The following is a 20,085-nucleotide window of genomic DNA, read 5'->3' on the forward strand; positions in this document are numbered from 1 at the left end:
GTGAAGAGCACAAGTTCCACTGATTTGGAAAATAATGCAAAAAGAGCCCTGTATTTACCAGTTGTCTCTACCTAGAAGCAAGCCAACGAATAGCAAATGCACGGCACACTTTGGGACCATTCAGAAGCCAAGCAATTGGGATAGTTGTTTTGCTGTGGATGGGGTGATGATTTTGTTTTCGAGCTGGGGACATCACTTCTCTCTAGGGCTGCTTTCTTTATTTGTCGTCTACAACCAATGGCCTTAATCCCCCTTTCTTTAACTAATATTCTCAGCCAGCTTCCTCTGTTTCTCCATCACGGCATTCAGAGGTGACTCAGAAACCTTTCATTCCACAGCACTGGCTGGCATGGCAATTAAATGAAAAGCAAACAGAGATAATTTTGAGAGGAGAGTTCAAAAGTCCCTTCCCTGGAGTCCTCCAATCAGCAGGCTTGCGTCTATCAGAGGGGATCATGAGTCAGCTATTAATGCAGCACTAGGATGCCAGGTCTTCACTGGGGGAGATTCCAGGATCTTGCAAGTCCCTCTAGGCCTCTGAAAAATACCTTTGATATGCTAGCTTTTTGAGATTTGGGGCCCAGGAATACGTTGCCTGGCCCTGCCCGACATGGTCCTGATTGAACAGGCAATCAAAGGGGGAGAAACTTCTACTCCCTGACCTCTTAGTTAAGGCCTGGTGATTAGGTCTCCTCTGCTGCCATGAAGATTCAAGAATGTTCTGCAGATCTCCTGGCCGCCTGCAAAGTGCGGTTGCAAAATGCCAATGATTGGTTGCACCAGAGCAGAGAGCTAGCAGTGCCATCAATAACTGGAGGATATTGCTAGGTACCACAGCTAGAGAAAGGAAGAGAGGAGCAGGCTTGTGTAGATCTCTCGCATCTTTGCAAATATGGCTAGGAGCTGAAATGTGTCACTCACAATTTAATAATCAAATTAAGAAAAGACCATCTAAACCTTCCTTGCAGAATACTTCTCTCTCATCCCCTCTCCCATTTTGCTTTGCTACAGCTTTAATCTCTGCTAAGCTGGGAGAAAGCAGATCATCCCCACGGCCATGAAAAGAGAACTGACTCATCCAGGCGTGCTCTCTCTCACACACACTCACACATGCATTCACACAAACATGTTTTGCCATAGTTAGTTACATTCAACTGTGTTTCCTGATCATCTTGTTAAGCTGTTCTTCTCCTTTGAGTGTTGACTGCTATCTCCCAGCCCTACAGCCAGCATCCTGACCAAACTGTGCTCTTAGCTGCTTCTACCAGATGTAGCCTCCATCATCGGCCTCTCCCGTTTCTCCCTCCTCTTCTTCAGCCTCCTCCCCGGGTTCCTCCGTCTCTTTCTCTTCCTCGTCTTCCCAGCCGACACCACTCCCAAAGTCCCCGGAGAACCCAACAATGTCATCTGCAGCAACAAGAACAAGAGAGACACTGGTAGGAAACACGTACAGAGTCATTTGGCTTCAGATTTATGGGACATGAGAGGTTACTCCATTGTCCACTCCAGCATAGATTAAAGCACTGCAGTGGTCACTACTGACTATAAACTCTGCAAAGACGAAAACATTGTGAGCCATTATTTAAAAAAAGGTACTTGGTGTGGTCTACTTGGTGATGGAGAGAAATGGCGCTAATGAGCAATTGGGCTGCTCTTGTCTGAAGCCGCTTTGGACTATATCTTTCAGTCGCAAACCACCCCGAGGATAGAACCAGCTTTTGTTTAAGTCATGATGAGCTTTCAGGAAAAAGTCCTTCTTGGTTTCCAGGATGCTGAGGTTTTGAAGACTGGCATGGTTTGCTTGTTTCTGTCCTTTAAAAAACTGCTTAACCTATACCTTGAAAACAACCACACTGCAAAGAGCTCCAGCCTCTCTCCTCCAAAGGGATCTTATTTTGCAACTCTCCCACTGATCAGGAAAGGTGAGATCATGAAATGACAGACAAAGCATAACAGCCACCTCCTGCCGAATCACCAAGCCCTCATGCCTAAGTGTACACAGAAGAGGTCAATGGTTTTCGATGCTTGCTGCTGCTACAATACAGCTTCTTTGCTTGCCTGCCCTCCCACCAGTCCGTGTGAAAATCATACTTCATGTTCCGAGTGAAACGTATTTATTTATTCCCCTCCCCCCTCCCCACCATGGTCTCCTCTTCCTTGTTTCATTTGCCTTACCGCAATCAGGATTCCCATGCATCCGAGTTCCTGTTAGCTCCATCCCAAGGTGGTCAACACACCAACACTCCCCACTGCTTGGGTCACATTGCATCTTCCGGTAGTACCCATCCTCATCACAGCTGGGAATGAAGACCCCTGGGAAGCAAAATCAGCAACATGGTGCCATGGGAAGGGTGGGGGAGGCTACCTTTTGACACACCAGTTATTTCACTTAGCAGAATGAACCACCTCCTTATCTAAACAGAGAACGGAAAGCAAGGCACTCTTTGAAGAAGAAAAAGAGCTCCCATTGTAAGTGGTAATTGGCCATTAGAACAGCACGTTGCTATATATAAGTTAGAAACACTTAAATGTACTAAAGTGTACATTTAAATGTTAAATAAGTATTTCAGTATAACCCTGCCATCATAAATAACCTTAATAAAAAGAAAATGGCAGGGGAAAAGTTCTCACAGAGTGATCCCCCCCCCCCCCGATAAAAACAATTCTGTAAACTCTGTGAAAGATGTACAAAGTTAGTCATTCTCTGTTGTTTTCTACTGTGATTTTGGACCTCTTTTGGCATCACATGGAGACACTTTAACCCAGAAGACCACTGGACAGGCAAAAGGGATACGATCATTGTAGTTTAATCACAATCCTGTCTCCTCGTCACCGCGACAGCTGCTGATGCGGCGCATGGAAACCTGGCTGACAAAGCTGGGAGACCCCAACCCATCCTGCCTCATCCAACCAGGTCTCTGTAATACATGGCAGGTCAGAATTAAACCCTGGATCAAGCTGATTGTATTATTAACAGACCTGGCATTAAGAAGCAGCAGGTGGAGGGGTCACTGTTAGAAGTACCAGTAGTCAGAGGACTGGAGGAAGGGCCAGAAAGAGCTTTAGCCCAAATGTGACCTCCTCCTCCGCCTGGAACAGTTGTCTCAACTCCCACTGCCGTATCTCCCACAACTCTTTCAAGGACAGCACCAACCCTGGATTGTGAGATCTGTCAGCATAAGGCCACTATCATTGGGCTGCCTGGGCCCCCTTCTATTTGCAGGATACACTGGCAGACTGTGAGGTCCACCAGCATATCCCATGGCCCACCATCACAGCTGCCTCACTGTTGGTCTGCAGAGCCTAGCCACTAGGGCAATAGCTGACAGGCTGTGCACTGTCAGCAGTACCCCACACACCAGCTTCCAATGCAAGAATGTTGGCGGAGGGGCAGATCAGGGGAAGGGCGGGGCGGGGGTGGAACTCAGTAGCAGCAATATCCATCAGATCCAATATACCCATTGCAGGCCTAACAACCCCTCCCCCCCCGGCTCTAACAGTTCTACACCAGCAAAATAGCAGATGAAGATCTGAATAGACCCATAGGAGTCCAGGCATCGGTGGAGGAGATAAGTAAAAGTTTTCTTTACTTACCTCTCCAGCCATCCTTGCCCCCTGCTGGTATATGGGATTTAACAGAAGCTGCGCTGGTGGCCCTAATCCTGGAGGCCAGCAAGGGATATAACTGGGCTACCAATCAAGGTTTTCAGTATCACGGCACTAAGAGTTCTTGAATGTGGGCCCTTGAAAGCATCAGGGGAGACCAAGATCTTAAACCCCCAAATCTTTATTTGTTCACCTTGCAGGACTCACCAGGTTTCTTTTTTGCTGCTTCCTGGATCTGAATCCTCTCGAGCTCCACAAGGCAGGGGGGCTCTGCAACACCCAAAGCAGAGAGAGCATCCATTGCAGCATTGCCAAAATTGGTGGAAATCTCAGCACAACCAAGAACTCATTGAGGAGCAATTGACTCTCTTTTGGCCCTACCTATCTCTCCCCCCCCCCCCCAACTGAAATATGGCAATAGACAACACTGGTCTCCCTTGCAGAGTTGCTACAAGGTTGCAACCCACCAGCCGGGAATGCGCTTGTCCTGCCCCTTTAAGGGGTGGGGAGGGGAAAAGGCAGCAACATGATCCCCAGGATTGTGCTGCTGCCGGGACAGAAGAAGGGTTTTCACTTACCTGCAGCCAGTGCTACAGTCCTGGGGGGCCCTCCACAGGGATCCCCAAGCCTCTGTAAGTCTAAAAAAGTATGAAAAACAGGCACTTCCAGTTTCCAGTTTCGTGCCCATTTTTTCCTCTTTTTTTAGACTTAGGCTCCCCATTCCCCTCCCCCCAGGCCTCCCAGGACTGCAGCACTGGCTGCAGGTAAGTGAAAAACCCCTCCTGTCCCTGGCAGCAGCAGGATCCTGGGGAATGTGCCACTGCCTTCCCCTGCAACACTTACAGTGTTCCAAACTCCCTTGTAGGAGTTCGGAAAGCACTGCTATCAGGATTACTGCAATAATGTGTGCACAGGGCTCTGAGAACTTGGGGGAAAGCATCATATATATATATCCTGTTGAAATGAGCTTAGCACACTAACCCACGGTAAGTAACCCACCATAAGCGCATGAGCCAAGAAGCCCTTTAAGTAGCTCCCTACAATCTGGCAGCCACAGTATCGTAACCGAATGAGTGGGAGAAGCCTTCAGCTGACTTGTCAGCGTGTGCCTACTCTAATGATCAGCACTCCATATGGAATGCCAGTAGTATTGACAGGGAGGGGCTAACACCCAAGAGTAGTGCTTTCTCTAAAGAAAACCTTGTGGTGGTGACGCACTTTCTCTCCAGAAGCAGAAGCACCACTCTGCCGTGGAGACGTGCCCGTCCTTATAGGTGTCGCAGGAGTTGAAGAAAGGCCGAATGCAAATCTCATACTTGTCCAGGTTGATGGCTGCCAGCTCAGTCTGATCCAGGAAAAGGTCACTGTTTGTGTCCAGCTTGGAAAACATCCAGCCAATGGAGTCTTTGCAACTGGCCACCAGGCTCTTGTCCAGCACTACAGATAGGTGGAGAAAACCACAGGGAGACAGAAAAGGGAGGACACCATTTTGAACATGCATCTTTGCACTCCAGTACACATCAAAGGTTGGAGGCACAAGATGAGCTGTCCATATTCTTCTCCCTCATCATTACAGTTTCAGAAAATTTCAACTTCTATTTTTTGTTCTTTTAAAGAAGCAAGCCTGCTGTCCTAGCCTTATGGATCATGAAGATCGGCTTGAAAATGTAGAGAGAGAGAGAGAGAGCCAAGAGGTGTAGTGGTTTGAGAGTTGAACTGGAAGATCCAGGTTCAAATCCCCACTCAGTTACGAAGCTTCCAGGTGACCTTGGGCCAGTCTCAGCCTCACCTACCTTACAGGGTTGTTGTGAGGACAAAAGGAGGGGAGAAACTATCTATATACCCCCAAACTCTTTGGAGGAAGGGGGATATAAAAATGTGAAAAAAAATAAAATCTAGATAATGTCTGAGGAACTCTCAGAAGCTACATGCAAAATGAAGAGCAAAATGCCTAGTGGGTTAGAAGAAGGGCTCTCTCAGTGCCATACACAACTGTGCCAAGCTCCAGAACTAGAAGTGGCAGACATTTGCATAATGTATACAGGTCACAGGATTCAGCTTTCTTTGGTACAGACATTTTCATTGATGGACTGAAAGGATTCAATGTATATTCATCTTTAGAAAAGGGATTAGGTTTGTTGCTGTTCACATGTGGCAGAATTTGAACTTCTGTGCTGGAAAAAAAATGTATGCCTCCTAAGCCTGAACTCGCTGCCATTGGAATTCTGAATTCTACAAACATAGTTATGCAAACAGAATATTAAGCAATCATATGGGATAGAATCCTGTGGGAGGCCCAGGAGCCAAAGCTGATCTGCTGTGGGATAGCAACTGTCTCTGCTTCTTGTTGCCAACCTAGCAGCAGAAAAGGTATCGAGGAAGTGGCATCTGTGGCAAAAGAATGGGGGAGAAGGGAGGATGGTCACTTTTAGGATCTGGGGTTGCAGAGCTGGCTCGGCATCCTGAGCCCCTCTCTCAAAGCAGCTCTCCAGGAAAAAATAGCTGCCAATGAAGGATATTTGGTCATGCAATTTTCCAACAATATCTGCTTCCCTGTCTCTTGCATTTGCACTGCATGTTGTCCCCACCAGTTTGGCTCCAGATGGACATTCTAACGGCTGGAGGAAGAAAAAAAACCCCGCTCTGGCTCACTGCTCTGCGTAGAAAAGCCGAGGGACAAAAGCACACAGCAGAGGAGCATCTGCCTGAAATGTAGCGAGTGGGGCCGATTTCATCCAACGCAAGTCCCCTGGGAAAAATGTTCCAGCTTGGAGGTTTCTGTTCAGTGACATTCAAACTAATGATCTTCCTCCTGACCGATCGCACTTCACAGACCATGTGTGCTTTGGGACCAACCTGCCAACTCTCCTCGGGGGCTGGGGATTTATTTTTAATAACTGCCTAAAAAGCATTTGCCTTGTTTTGTTCACACAGCAGCAACTCGCAGAGTGGGCGGGCTGCACAGGAAGCACAATTCCACCCATCCAGCAAGCAAGAGAGGGCCCTGTCTTAATGGTAAAATGCACCCTGTTCATGGTGAGCCAGTGACGAACCCTTTCCTTCTGTCGCCAGCACTCCAATGCAAACCACTCTTTCAAAAATCCCACAGGTCCTGACTTGTCTTCAGAGGACCAGGGCTGGCTTCTCAAAGCCAATGAGAATGCCACAAACGCTGCCTTAATGCACTCAAAGCCCCACTGGATTAAAGCCATCGCAGCTCAAGAACTGCTTAATACTGTATAAACAAACACAGTCATGTGAAGGGCCAGTTTAGTGTTCTAATGTGGCTACTTCTGGGGTGCTGCTCTGAAGGTGTTCCAAAGCCAAAACAAAACAGCCTGGCCTCACGAGGGAAGATAATAAGAGGGGAAGCCTTCGGTGGAATGAAGATTGACAGAACAAGCACAAACTACTAGAAGTGTCTGCTACATTAGAACAAATGACTCTCATGCAAAAGAGAAGCTGTACCCTTTCATTTCAGCAAGGCAGTCCCTTGCCAACAAAGTTGATGGTTCCTCTCTACTCTCCCTCTATCCCTGCACAGCGCATGTATAGGTTGACCTATACAAGGTCAACGCATTTTAAACATTAAACCTATTCTTATCTTTCATGCACCTCTGACAGAGAGGACTTTCTTACCCACTATTTGTAGCTTACTCGTGGACAACGTGGACTAGTCTGCACACCGTGGGATAGTACGATGACCTGGGAATTCCATTTGGAGCTTCCTCCCAGAACACCGACTTCTGTTCTTTCAAATTCATGCTCAACCCTTTTCCAAAAAGTCTTTGGCTTCACCCCTTTAGGTTCTCTTTCAGTTGGGCTGAGGAATGTGTCCCTATAACTCCATTTCCTCACATTCAATTCTAGCCTCTCCATTTGCAAGGTCAAAAGTACATGTTACAAAGAATGTGAGTTTGGCCCATTTTTCTTCTTTACTTGTAAGCTCACATGGGAGGATGTGATTGGGATGGGAACCATGGCAGGGGATGTGCAAAAGCCCCTCCAGAACCCTGATTTTATGATGATCTGCATCCCCCCAAGCTATTTGCTATTTGCTATTTTCCCCCCAAGCAGAAAAAGAAAATGGACCAAACTACAAAGAGTGTATGAGTTTGGTCCTTCTTCTCTCATCTCAGTTGCATCAATTGCTTGCAAAAATCAGACTGTAAGCCCTTGGAGTAGGGGCCTGTTTTGCTTAGCCTTCTCTAGAGACCATTACATACTTTAACTGTGCAATGAATCATAATCAGGTCTCACCGACAGAGTTGGAATTAATGTCCCTCCTAGCCCTCACCTGTGCTCAAAGCAGTCACATGACCAAAGAACCACACTCAATCAGGCAGCCCACAGTGGTTTTGCTACACATGCCACTAAGTAGCTGCTCCTTTGAATCCACCCTTAAGAAAAGATAAATGACCATATGGCTACAAAATCCTATCATCTTGGATCTGGGCCTATCACATTAAAGGTGACCAAAAGCCAACAGAAATAAAACATTTTTGATATGGGTGGTTATATGGTAAAGTCACAAATTGTTGTTTTTCCCCCCCAACATGACTAATAGCTTCTAACCACTGTGGTTGCAGTTAACCATTGCCACCAATGAAGGCTTCCCTCCTGGAGCAAAATAGCTGGCTCAGGGTTGGAATATGCAGATCAGGACTGTAGCAGACACAAAGGTTTAAAATCTCCCTATCCTCAAAGTCCTGACCTGGATCCCCCCCCCCCAACATGGATGTCATTTTACATGACAAAAGAACCCCCCCCCCAACACACATGCCCCAATCACACAACCTGTGCATTGTCTAGCTTGGTCCTTGGAAGTGGGCAGAAAGCAGTTTCTGTATTCAGCATTGCATGATGGTACCTGTTTGGTGGTCATTTCATTGTTGCTCACAAGCAAGCAACACTATGCGTTTAGGTTTCCACATATGGGAACAATGAGAGCCCCTGTGGATTCTCTGTAAGCCAATTGTTTTCAGCCTCCGCACGCCTCAGGACTAATTGCCACACTCAAAATAATACTCCTGGTAGCACCACAGTGTAGCCTCATCACACATAAAAATAACTGTGTGAGTTAACTCTTAACACCATCCAAAGCAAAATGGCCAAAGCTGAATATGATGATGAGGATAACAATCATGCTAATGATTCCGATTAAGAATATTTGTATGCTATTTTCCAACAACAATGGTTCTCAAAGTGAACAATGGTTCTCAAAGTGAATGGTTCTCTACATTTCTTGGGAAATGGTAGTAGAGTTTTCACACCATTCTCTCCATGTTGTTGAGGGTGCTAGGTATGTATGGGTGTTATCCCCAGTCATTTAAAACTGACTTCCTACCTGGCTCTGCTCTTTCTGGCACAATTTCCAGGAAATTAAACAACTTAGGACGCAATCCTAACCCCTTATGTCAGTACTTTCCAGCACTGGCATAGCGGTGCCAATGGGGCATGTGCTGCATGCTGCAGTTGGGTGTCACTCACGGAGGCTTCCTCAAAGTAAGGGAATGTTTGTTCCGTTACCTCAGAGCTGCATTGCCCTTATGCCGTTGCTGGAAAGTGGGTTTGGATTGCGCCCTAAACTGAGCTAGAGTCAGAAATATCATATAGCCCTTCTAGGACTGTACCACTTCAGACTGTAGTTATGTATCACATATTGAAATGTTTTCTCACACTGAAAGCTCCTTGCATGCAGAAAGCTAGCATGTCAGGAAGTCTGGGGAAAAACTGTTCTCCCTTTCATGAAAGCTTTTCATGGAGAGGGAATTTTTGACATAAGGGTATAGTCAGTCATGTAGTCCTCGACTTGCACTCTGCATTACTAGGAAGGCTGTACCACATAGCCTAGCATTTCTGAATTTGGTTCAGTCTCAAGAAAAATAAAGGCATTGGCAACGGATATTAGGAATCGGTACAGTGATAACTTGAGTCTATTTCAAACTTTCGATGTGGCTTGGAGGTATGGGGGTGGAAGGTTCATACCATTCACTGGACTGGCCCCTGCGTTTCCAGAGTTGTTTTGCTTGGCGTTTTCATGCAAGAGCTGGAACCAGTCACGCAACCGATCCCCCAAGTCTGCCAAGTCTTGTCCAGTACAAGTCTCTGCATATCAAATGTAACATTATTAACTGAGCATCCCAAACACATACAGAGGAAAAAAATCACATGAATAGAAAGATATTCAGGCCCTCTAGTCTGCAGTGGAGAAATTGAAACTGGAGTCATTGTGCTGCACAAGTTCGTGTGTGTGTGTGTGTGTGTGTGTGTCTACATGCAATGGTCTCTTGAGTCTCAATGAGAAAATACAGCTTGATTGTCCATCTCCATGCGGTAAATTTAAAGTGTGGGGCAGAGTGGGGGATGAGGTGGGGCGGGACACATAATCCCATGGATGAGGCAGGGAAGGGGTGGATCAGCAACATCAGTTTGGAGCACACACAGTTTGGAAATCCTTGTCAGTTTCAATCAGGGCCTTAAATTACACAATGTCTTCTGGCCGCAGAACTGGAACGAGTCTTTCACAGATCACCATCTCTACACTTCTGCAGCAGAAAGTCCACTCATCTGGGCTGTAAACATGAAACTTATTTTACTTTTTTTGGCAGAGGGACAAGGAAGGCAAAAGAATTTGAAATACAGTATACAGTATATATACTGGAACAGTATACAGTTTATAATGGAACAAATGGTCAGCCTAAGAAAAGTGAGACCTTAGTTAAAATCTCCACTCTGTCATGAAGCTCACTGGCTGAGCTGGGGCTGGTCACCATTTTTCAACCTAACCTACTTTACACGTTGGCATCCTTCAGTCTCGGAAGACTATGGTATCACGCTCTGAATGGTGGTTCTGGAACAGAGTGTCCTCTCCAGTGCACGAAGCCTGGGTAAAGTAGGTATGGAGGATAGGATGTTACCCATGTAGCAAATCCCCCCTCTCCACGTCGCTGAAATGGTCCAATGGAAAGACAGAGGCCAATACGGTTGGTTCCAGCGGAGTCGCAGGAGTTGCCAGAACGCGACTGTGTTCAGCCATGAACCGCCTCAGGGACTCCAGCTCTGGATTTTGCCTCGAAGTTGACTCCTGAAGCCTTTTCATAACTAGATGTAGCCACAAGGCAGTGGAGATTTGGGATCAGCTTTCCTTCTCTCAGATGAGCTGCCTTCCCAGGCTAACTAGTCCCATCTACCCGGTGGCTGTTTAGTTGCCTCTTACGACAAGTACAGCCAAACTGAGGGCTTTACTTTACAGGGATGTTGTAAAGGGGGGGGGGATGCCCTGTTTACTGCCTTCATGTCCTTGGAGGATGGTATTCACAGGATATACATATGAAACATAAATCATGATATACCTTTCCTTGCATCTTAATTTGTCATTGCACATCTTATGTTGTGCAATAACAGTAAAATAGCAGCTGACACATATCATTCAAACAGTTGATAGATCAGATGCAAGTCTGAGCTGTCTGAATGGTGGAAAGGGTTCCAGGAGTTTGTCCAGCCAAAGACCACAGCTTTGCTAGCCATGTTCCTGACCATTCTCCCGATGTAAAGACTGTCTGTCTGCTCCTGTATATGCATGAGATGCACAGTGGATCTCTCATCCTAGGTCTTCCTTAGATCATGCATGTATATGTATTACTCTTCTCTCTGTTTTCTCTGCTACAGTATATGCGTTTTCATAGACTTACTTGTTGTTTCATATTGGGCAAGGGATGTGGTGTGGAGGGTGAGCTGCTGCCCTGCCTGAAGAAGCTAAGCCGGATCAGCCTGGGTTCTCATCTTGGATGAGAGACTAGATGTTGCTGACAGACCTCATGAAAGGCACTGTGAGAGAATGCACTTTGGAAAGTGCTGTGAGAGGGTGTGCAATGAGTGTAATGCAGAGGAATCAGATACGGATGGATAACATCTTGAGAACGGATTGACTGAGGGAGGGCTGCTGTGAAGCTTTGAGAGCATGGCCAGGATGTTGGCTGCAGCTGGATGGAAACATCTGGTGAATTGAAAAACCCCATTTGAAAAAAAATATGGTGGTTTATGACTACCCTACCTACGTAAACCTCCTTGGGCCTGTGGCATATAAAAACTAAAATAAATAAATATTCTACCTTTCCCTTGCTCAAAACAGCTGCAAACCTGCAAGGAAACTAGAATGACAGAACCAAACTTTGTTAGAGCTGAACCCAATCCGAAATTGGACACAAACATTTAGTGCTTTGGGTCCCACTTTAAACTCTCACAAGTCAGAAGATGGCTGATGTTCCCTGATGGTATGATAGGGCAGGTGACAGGGAGATGTGAAATACCACTCATGTTCCCTGCATAGCAAACAACAGAATGAGGGCAGTACTATGATGAATTTTCTTCCTGGAGGAGGGAACCTGCCTGTATCTGGATGGCAGCCTCAGTGCTCCTGTGTGCATTCAGGCAAGGAAAGGCATGTGACATGAAGGTCAGAGAAGGTTGAGGCCCTCAGACATGGTTCAATGGGGAATTCTCATGCCCTGTTCTCTTTGCTTGCTTTTGTGTCCATGATTTATATAAGATGAGGAGCAGCAAGAGAGACAGGGGGAAAGTGCATGCAGCCACCAGAGGATTTGCAGAAGACTGTCTCTGACCTTGTTTGATATCTGTGGTCGAGGTGGGACTATGCTCAGTTGCACATGGACACTGCCCCTCACATTTGACTGTCAGCTGTTTGTTGGTCAGGCAAGCTTGCTGCTCCAGTTTACACTGCAAGACAGGAGAAGAAAAGTCACTTTCAGGTGAAAGACACCCTCCTAAGCACCTGATAATCAAACTGGAAAGATCCTCAAAGATGCAAGTATCCAGGCATTGCTGGCACGCAGGTAAAACTTGGGCAGCATGAACTACCCTGGTCTCAGCTCACCTGTTACTCTGCTGTTTCCCTCCCCATTTTTCAGATCCTGTGAATTTTGTTCAAATACAGCAGGAGAGAGGCAACGTTAATTCTGAGTTTTAAAACAAGAAGAAGGTTCACTGGCAATGCAATGACTGAATATTCACATACAGGTTTATAAAAGATGGAATAATTCTAAACGTGTTGTAAATTATTCCCTAATCTCTTCTTGACAGAAGTCTGATCGGTTAACCAGTTTTAGCATAACACATTGAACAGGGAGATCAACAGAAGCCTATATTGAGCATTAACATTCCATTGAGCAATGCATTAGGATTCAGTGTAAATCTAATTCTGGGGTGCAAGAAGTGCCCTGTGTCACACTGGATCTTGCAAAGTATGCGTATGGTAGTATAAAAGAGCCTGAATCTGGAATAATATCCAGTCAAAGAAATTCCTAATCAGAACAATAGGCAAGTCTTGCTGGATCAGGCCAGATGCCCATGAAGTCCAGCATCCTGTTTCACACAGTGACTGACCAACGGCTTCTGGAAAGCCTGTGGGGGGAGGGGGGAGAAAGGCATAGTTCTCTCCTGCCATTATTCCCCTCCTAAATTCAGATGCATGAACTGTACTTAGTGTCATAATCACTAGGAGCCATTGACTAGTTCTCCAAATCCAAGCCAGTGGCCATCACCACATCACAGGCAATACTGTAACTAATTCTATGCTGTGTGAAAAAGTCCTGTGCAGAATCTCATAGCACACTTCAGAACGTGGCGAGATTAAGGATGAGACGCAAATGGGTAAGTTAAACCGAATTTACACACATCACAGCATTCCTCCTGCCTTCTTGTTAACATTTTTGGATGACACAGGCACAGGATTTTAATGTGGTTCAGGGAAACACATAAGCCACAGGGCCCCTTGGGAGGGTCTCTCTGTCTTCTTCCCGAGCCATCGGCAGTCCTCTGCTTTGACACACCTGTCAAATGAGTACATCTAAGGCTCTACATTTCAACTACAAGGCTCTACACTTCACTGACCCTTACAAATTCGAAGGGCAGAATTGTAACTTAAGGATTTTGTGGCAGGCAGCTCTTCTGATCTTGTTACTGTTTTGCTATTTAACGCTTCAGGCAATGAGGCACCAATGCAAATAACAATGAATCTTCTTAGTACTAATCTCCCCCGAATGAAATTTCCTCCTGTGTCCTGGTTTTGAACTAATCAGGCTAAGGCTTTTCAACATTCTTAGATGCATAATGGGCTACAAGCAGGCTGTCAGTTTCCTGCAAGCTATAAATGTTTCTCCAACCATTGGTTGACCTGCAATGATCTCATGAGGTGTACATGAACATTCTAATAATGGATGGGTGGGTAAGTGAGTGGGGGAGGATCAACCACAGGAACATTAAAATCAGCATTGAAGTGAGTCACACAGAAGGTGGGTGTGGCTGGTGCAAAACATCCCACAGGGTCAGGAAGTGAAGTGCATCTGTGCTTGCAATTCTTTTGGCAGGACATGAAAGAAAATTTGTATGACACCAACCAGATCAAAGCAGGTAGGAAATTCAAAGTAGCCATTATTGTCAGCCATGTGGCAAAGCAGTTGTTTGAATGTTCCTTCTCAGCCCTGCATCAGTGTTCAATATTGGTGGCAATGAAAAGTCTCATGATTCTCAGTGCCTGTTGCAATTGCCCCAGCTGCCCAACAGAGCCATCTGAGCCATTTGCCCTGTCACTGATCAAAACAATCTTTGAATGTCCTCTCCATGGTCTGGGCTGACCTTGCAGTTGTATGAAATCTGGCCCTGATGTGCAGCAGGGGAATGATCAGCTATTTGCTTGAGGTTGATTTTTGAGTCAGTCTATTCCTGGGTGTGGGAGGAGAAGGTGTTTCTTCTAAGACACACTGCCCATTTTGAGAGATGCAACTGTGTGCACTGAAGACTGTAGCTTAGTTGAGCAGGATCCCCTATTCCAACAGCCAGAAGGCAGAAAAAAGTAGGTCGGCAAGGCACAGGGGCTACCAAATGAGCTTGGACTCAATGAGTCATACTACCCTGTAGAGCTTCACTGTACTGTGTAATGAAAAACACAAAACACCCAGGTCCAAATGACACCACTGCACCATTACCCAGAGGCCAGTGTGAATCCTCTTTGTCCAGAAGCAAAGTAGCTGTCCTCAAATGTTGTTATACTTTAGTATTGCAATCAGTCTTTTTTTTAAAATGACATTCATTTACCACATTTAAACCAGTCAAATGCATTCATCATCTTGTCATTTTGTTTCCAGAAAATACAAAAGGTCTGCCATCTTAATCTGAATGTTCTGACACATGCTCTCCCTTTTACAATCAAGGCTGGCGAGGCAGACGGTGGCTTGGATGGTGAGCTGAATGTCAGCTGAGAGAGATATATATTTCTGCTTGTTATGTGCATCCTACTACTATCTTACAGTTGCCTCCAGTAAACAGGGTTGAAAGGCTTTCTTATTGTTTCAAAACCTGTCAAACCTGTTTGACTAGAGGTCAAAATAAACACACACCCCTCTTTGTGTATGTACACACTATAGGAAACCATGCTTCTTGCAAACCAAGCTTCTCATTTTCAGCTCTCTTACAAACTCCTGTTTGTCCTCCAGCTTCACCTTGATTGATTGCCTTACTACTGTTAACATTGGTGGGAGGTTCACAGATTTCCAGTGTTTAGTGCTGACTATTTTAGCCGCTCTCAAAAGGCGAAAAGCACTAGATTATAATTACGTCTTCAGATATTATCTTTCAAAATATCCAATTACACCACCTCTGGAGCTTCCACTAATTGGCCATATATAATGTCTAAAAAATCTGCAGATTTGGTTATGTATTAGCAGATGTATCTGAGGAATTATTACTGGGTGATTATCTTTAATAGCATTCAATAGACCATCACGGGCACTCTTGCTAATATGTAACAAATCATTTTCTTAACGGTGCTGATGTGGAAGTGCCCTCCAATGACTTTGTGTGATGCAATCTTACATGAGGCAGTCAAGGATTGTTCCCATTTTACAGATGGAAAATAAGATGGGGAGGGGGAGTGATTTCCCTCAGGGTCATCCTGTGATACCACACGTGAACAGACAGAGAGCAAAATTCTATCCATGAGAAAGAACCAAGGTGAACAAAGTTTGTATGTGAGCTCTGCTTTGGACATTTAAAGATGCATCAAGAGAAAGCACAAGTGACTTACAGCCCAATCCTAACTAAATTTCTAAGTGGTGGGGCAGGTTCAATGCGAGTGGTTTAGCATTAGAGGAGGAAGACTGCCCAGCCACTCCCACGGAAAAGGATCTTTCGTTTTTCAGCATATGGGTCTGCCTGGCATTCCCCCCTCCCAAAGGATATGTTGCTTATATCATTAGATCACTCACATTTACTTACCATGTTTTTATTCCAGCTTTCTTCTTCTTCCAAGGAATTCAGGACCGTGAACATGGTTCTCTCCCTGTCCCTATTTCAGATTGCAGTGACCTCACAAGGTAGGTTGGGTTGAGAAATAGTGACCAACCAAAGATCACCCCATAAACTTTATGGCCAGGTGAGGACAAATTCACATTATCTGCTAAACATGCTAGTTAAGGCAGGTGCAGAATCAGAGCAAGCTGATGCCAGAGTTGCCACTCAGCTTATTGAGACTTCTGGCATCTCAGCTTCAGAGCATCTTTTCCCTGAGCAGGCTACAAGGATCTCAGGACAAAGTGCCTCTGAATCTGTACAGAGCACCTTCTTCCCTGTAACAGAAGCAGCTTTTAACTGTTTGCCTGAGATTAGTCACCCCACCTTTAGCTCAAGGGTGCCCCTACTAGGTGGGATGCCTTCTTTGACCTTGGCTTTGGTTGGGTTACCCTTTAACTTGAGTTTGGTTGTGGTGGAGAATTGCATTTTCACCATCACACCAGAGATGGGGGCAAGCCAACAACAGAGAAGACAGCATTTCAGCCAGCAAGCACCTGCTATATTAGTTCCCCCATGATGCCCTTTGCAGCACTGCACATAATGCTGTGTGGGGCACTATGTGGGAACAAACATGATGACTGTCTACCAGTTAGAATGCCATTGCTACTGCTCTGGCTTGTCACCCAAAGAAGCAATGGGAAGAAACCCAGTTCACCGCCTGCAACCAACATCCACTGCCAAGATAAGGGGAGGGGTCCACTGAGCCAAGCACTTGCTGGTTGGGGCCGGTCCTCATTGAAGGGCCACAGAACAGGCACAACAATCTATCCACACACAGCCCCACAGTGCTGACTCCCTGGCATTTGCCTGAGGGCGCCTGGGGGCTGATGCCAGCCCGGGCAGCCCGGGCAACCACTCCCATGAGGCTGCCTGCACACAAGAGGGAGTCTACCCATCTTCCTCTGGGCCACCTCCAGGATGGGCAGCCCCTGGTGAGAAGGACACAGGTCAAAGAGCTCCGAGACCAGAAAGTGTAGCAGCATCTTTTCCTGAGAATGTCACCCCTCCACCCTGTACAAATCAATCTTGTTTTCAGTGTTCGTTATTTTCTCCTCACCATAGAACTGTAAGTGTGTCCATCGGAGCCACAGACAGATGCAAGCTGGGTCATGTGACAAGGTTTGCAAAAGCTCTCCTTGTTTCCATGGAGTTTCAAGGCAGGCTGCTTGATTCTGAGCGTGCAAGAGAGAAATAGATAAGAGAGAAACAGGAGCACATACTAATGCCGGGCTGTCCTCACCATGTACACACTCACACATGGCATGCTCTGCTCAGAGGCATTTAGGGAATGTGAAAGATCCCAATTTGCAGACTTGAAAATGGCTCCCCACAGGAGAAAAAGCAGATCATTATTTTAAATTGCACCAACAGGTCTGACAAGGGGTGTCACCATTGTACAGCCAGAGGCTCTGTGCCTTTTACCGCTGCACAACAGGCAGAAATCAACAAGTAAAACTTTGCATAACAGAAATACAGCAAAAGGACAAGCATCACCTGCTGATTTTTGTCTGCTGTGGCTGCCGTTAAAAGCACAAAACTTGACAGTCCATGAAATTGTGACAATAAGTCCAATCTTAAACTATAGGATTTGTTCACGAAAGGAGAAACAAGAGGGGATCTCTTAAAGGCCACCAGAAAATAAACAAACATCACCCCACAAAGAAGTGAGCGTGATGACAGCATTTAATGCGATGGAGCAGAAGAAGGGGGGGCCCAAAGGAGTGACGTGTGGCTACCCCGACAGGGAGGGAAGGGCAAGGGGTGAGCTGTTTACAAGGGGATTAGAAATATTACATGGCCCTGACTTTCAAACTTCAAAATGAAGTCAATCCCTAGCCTTTTGCTTATGGAGATATAAAGGGAAATGTGCAGACATTATTCAACCCTATTATTCTAGAACAGTGTTTCTCAAACTGTGGATCAGGACCCATTAGTTGGGTTTCTGAGCCCATTTCAGGTGGGTCCCCATTCATTTAAATATTTTAATTTTAATATAGTAGACTTGACGCTACCATGGTATGTGACTGCATTTGGGGAACTGTTATAGACCTGTACTTTGAACAGGCTACTCCATACATGTTTTTAACAATGATAGTCAATGAGACTTACTTCTGGGTACGTGTGGGTAGGATTGCAGCCTAGGATTGTTAAAAATTTTCCTGCTTGATGTCGTCACTTCCAGTCACGACGTTCGCTTCCGGTGGGTCCTGACAGATTCTCATTCTAAAAAATGGGTCCTGGTGCTATAAATGTGTGAGAACCACTGTTCTAGAAGAAATATATCTACTCCCGGTTTCCAGTGTTCAGGCCAATTTGTGCAAAGGTGCTGACATGACTGGGAAGGCACTGATTTTATGCTTAATGATGTTCTTTGATTACTTTTTACAATAAACAGAATACACTTAAACCTACTAGGCTATTGTTATTTCTGTATTTACAGAAATTTACATTACAAAACTCATCTCCCTGCTCCCTGGCCAGGGTACCTTTAGGTCCAACCCACTATAAAATGCTGGAATTCAGGCCTGAAGAAAAGCAAGTATCTCTACACACACTTTTCTGTTCCCCTCACCCCCCCCCCACTCTTGAACTCAGCAAAGCAAATAGACACACATTTCACCCAGTCAAGAACGAATGGGAGTACCTGTGCTCCAACTTCTTGCGGCTGATGCACATGGCCCGCTGGTAGCCTTGAGCAACGCACACCTTGTGCCGGCTGCATTTTACTTTCTGGCAGGGATCCTTGGTGGTGTCTAAACCTGAAGACAGAAGTACAGTACAGAAGTACAGTAGACAAGTACTTCTCTTTGCAGCACCTTCAGTGCACTTATTCTCTGCCCTCTAATACGAGAGACTTCCCCCTATCAGACATGCGCACACAAAAACACATACACACAGAAAATGCAAACACAAAGTATGCTAGAATCTAGACTAGAGCAATCATGGTCCAGCATCACATTTTATGCAATGGCATCTGGATCGGGACCAGACTCACCATGTGATTTAAACAGAGTCCCACTGTTGGAATACTTTCTTCTAATATTATAAATAATTTTATTATCAAAGATTTACTAATTAATGCAGCCTCATTTCTTGATAATTGTCTTTGTAGAAGCCTAGGAAAATCATGCTCTAATCAAGACAGCATGCTACATATCCATAATACTGTATCTTGGATGCTTTTCTAAAACAAACCCAAACCTCATTACTTTAGGACAGGGGTGCCCAAACCCCGGCCCAGGGGCCACTTGCGGCCCTCGGAGGCTCCCAATCAGGCCCTCAGGGAGCCCCCAGTCTCCAATGAGCCTCTGGCCCTCCTTAGACTTGCTGGAGCCTGTGCTGGCCCAACGCAACTGCTCTCAGCATGAGGACAACTGTTCGACCTCTCATCTGAGCTGTGGGACGAGGGCTCCCTCCACTACTTGCTGTTTCATGTCTGTGATGCAGCAGTGGTAGTGAAGGAAAGGCTGGCCTTGCTTTGTGCAAGGCCTTTTATAAGCCTTGAGCTATTCCAAAACCTTCGTTCATTCGTATAAGTTTCCTCTCTAATATATTCATTTATGTAAATTTATTCAAATTTTACATTGTAAATTAATTCTTTCTTTCCTGACCCAGCCCCTGACACAGTGTCAGAGAGATGATGTGGCCCTCCTGCCAAAATGTTTGGACACCCCTGCTCTAGGACAGAGCTACCAAATACACAGTGACAATTCAACCTTCATTGAAATTTTTGTAATTCGCACAGATCTTGATTTTCAATTGTCCGTGTGAAACCAGAAGCTACAGAAGAACCACTTGTAGTAGATAGCGTGTACTTGCAGTGTACTTATCAATATATAGAGATTCACATTCCCATTCATATTTAGAGATGTTCAGATGCAGATATATATCCACTTGCACATGTGACTTAGGGATCCTGATCAGTTATGTGTAGTTGCATCCAGTGCTGACCCACATGCAGCAAAGGCTTACTAAGGTGTAGCATATAATGTGTATCTGTATGTGATGAACAACTTTGTGCAAGCAAAGACCTTAGCAAGTTGGTAAACTACCTGTGGGATTAGGGCAATGGAGTAAAGTGGTTCTTGTCATAATTTTCCACAGCGTGAA

At 45.6% G+C, this 20,085-nt stretch overlaps 1 protein-coding gene across 1 annotated transcript in view; it reads right to left on the reverse strand.

Moving 5' to 3' along the window:
- Window positions 1-1,261: 1,261 nt before the first annotated feature.
- Window positions 1,262-20,085, reverse strand: part of SPOCK2 (SPARC (osteonectin), cwcv and kazal like domains proteoglycan 2) — a 70,078-nt gene continuing 51,254 nt past the window's right edge. Inside the window, exons 4-11 of the mRNA XM_066621593.1 lie at window positions 18,620-18,734; window positions 17,033-17,147; window positions 12,231-12,345; window positions 9,595-9,714; window positions 4,825-5,043; window positions 3,814-3,876; window positions 2,176-2,313; window positions 1,262-1,407 (exon numbers count right to left, since the gene is read on the reverse strand). Of these exons, the coding sequence (XP_066477690.1) occupies window positions 1,262-1,407; window positions 2,176-2,313; window positions 3,814-3,876; window positions 4,825-5,043; window positions 9,595-9,714; window positions 12,231-12,345; window positions 17,033-17,147; window positions 18,620-18,734 (1,031 nt within the window). The remainder of the gene's footprint in view (window positions 1,408-2,175; window positions 2,314-3,813; window positions 3,877-4,824; window positions 5,044-9,594; window positions 9,715-12,230; window positions 12,346-17,032; window positions 17,148-18,619; window positions 18,735-20,085) is intronic.

The sequence above is a fragment of the Tiliqua scincoides genome, chromosome 3, assembly GCF_035046505.1.
Source record: "Tiliqua scincoides isolate rTilSci1 chromosome 3, rTilSci1.hap2, whole genome shotgun sequence".
NCBI lineage: Eukaryota > Metazoa > Chordata > Lepidosauria > Squamata > Scincidae > Tiliqua > Tiliqua scincoides.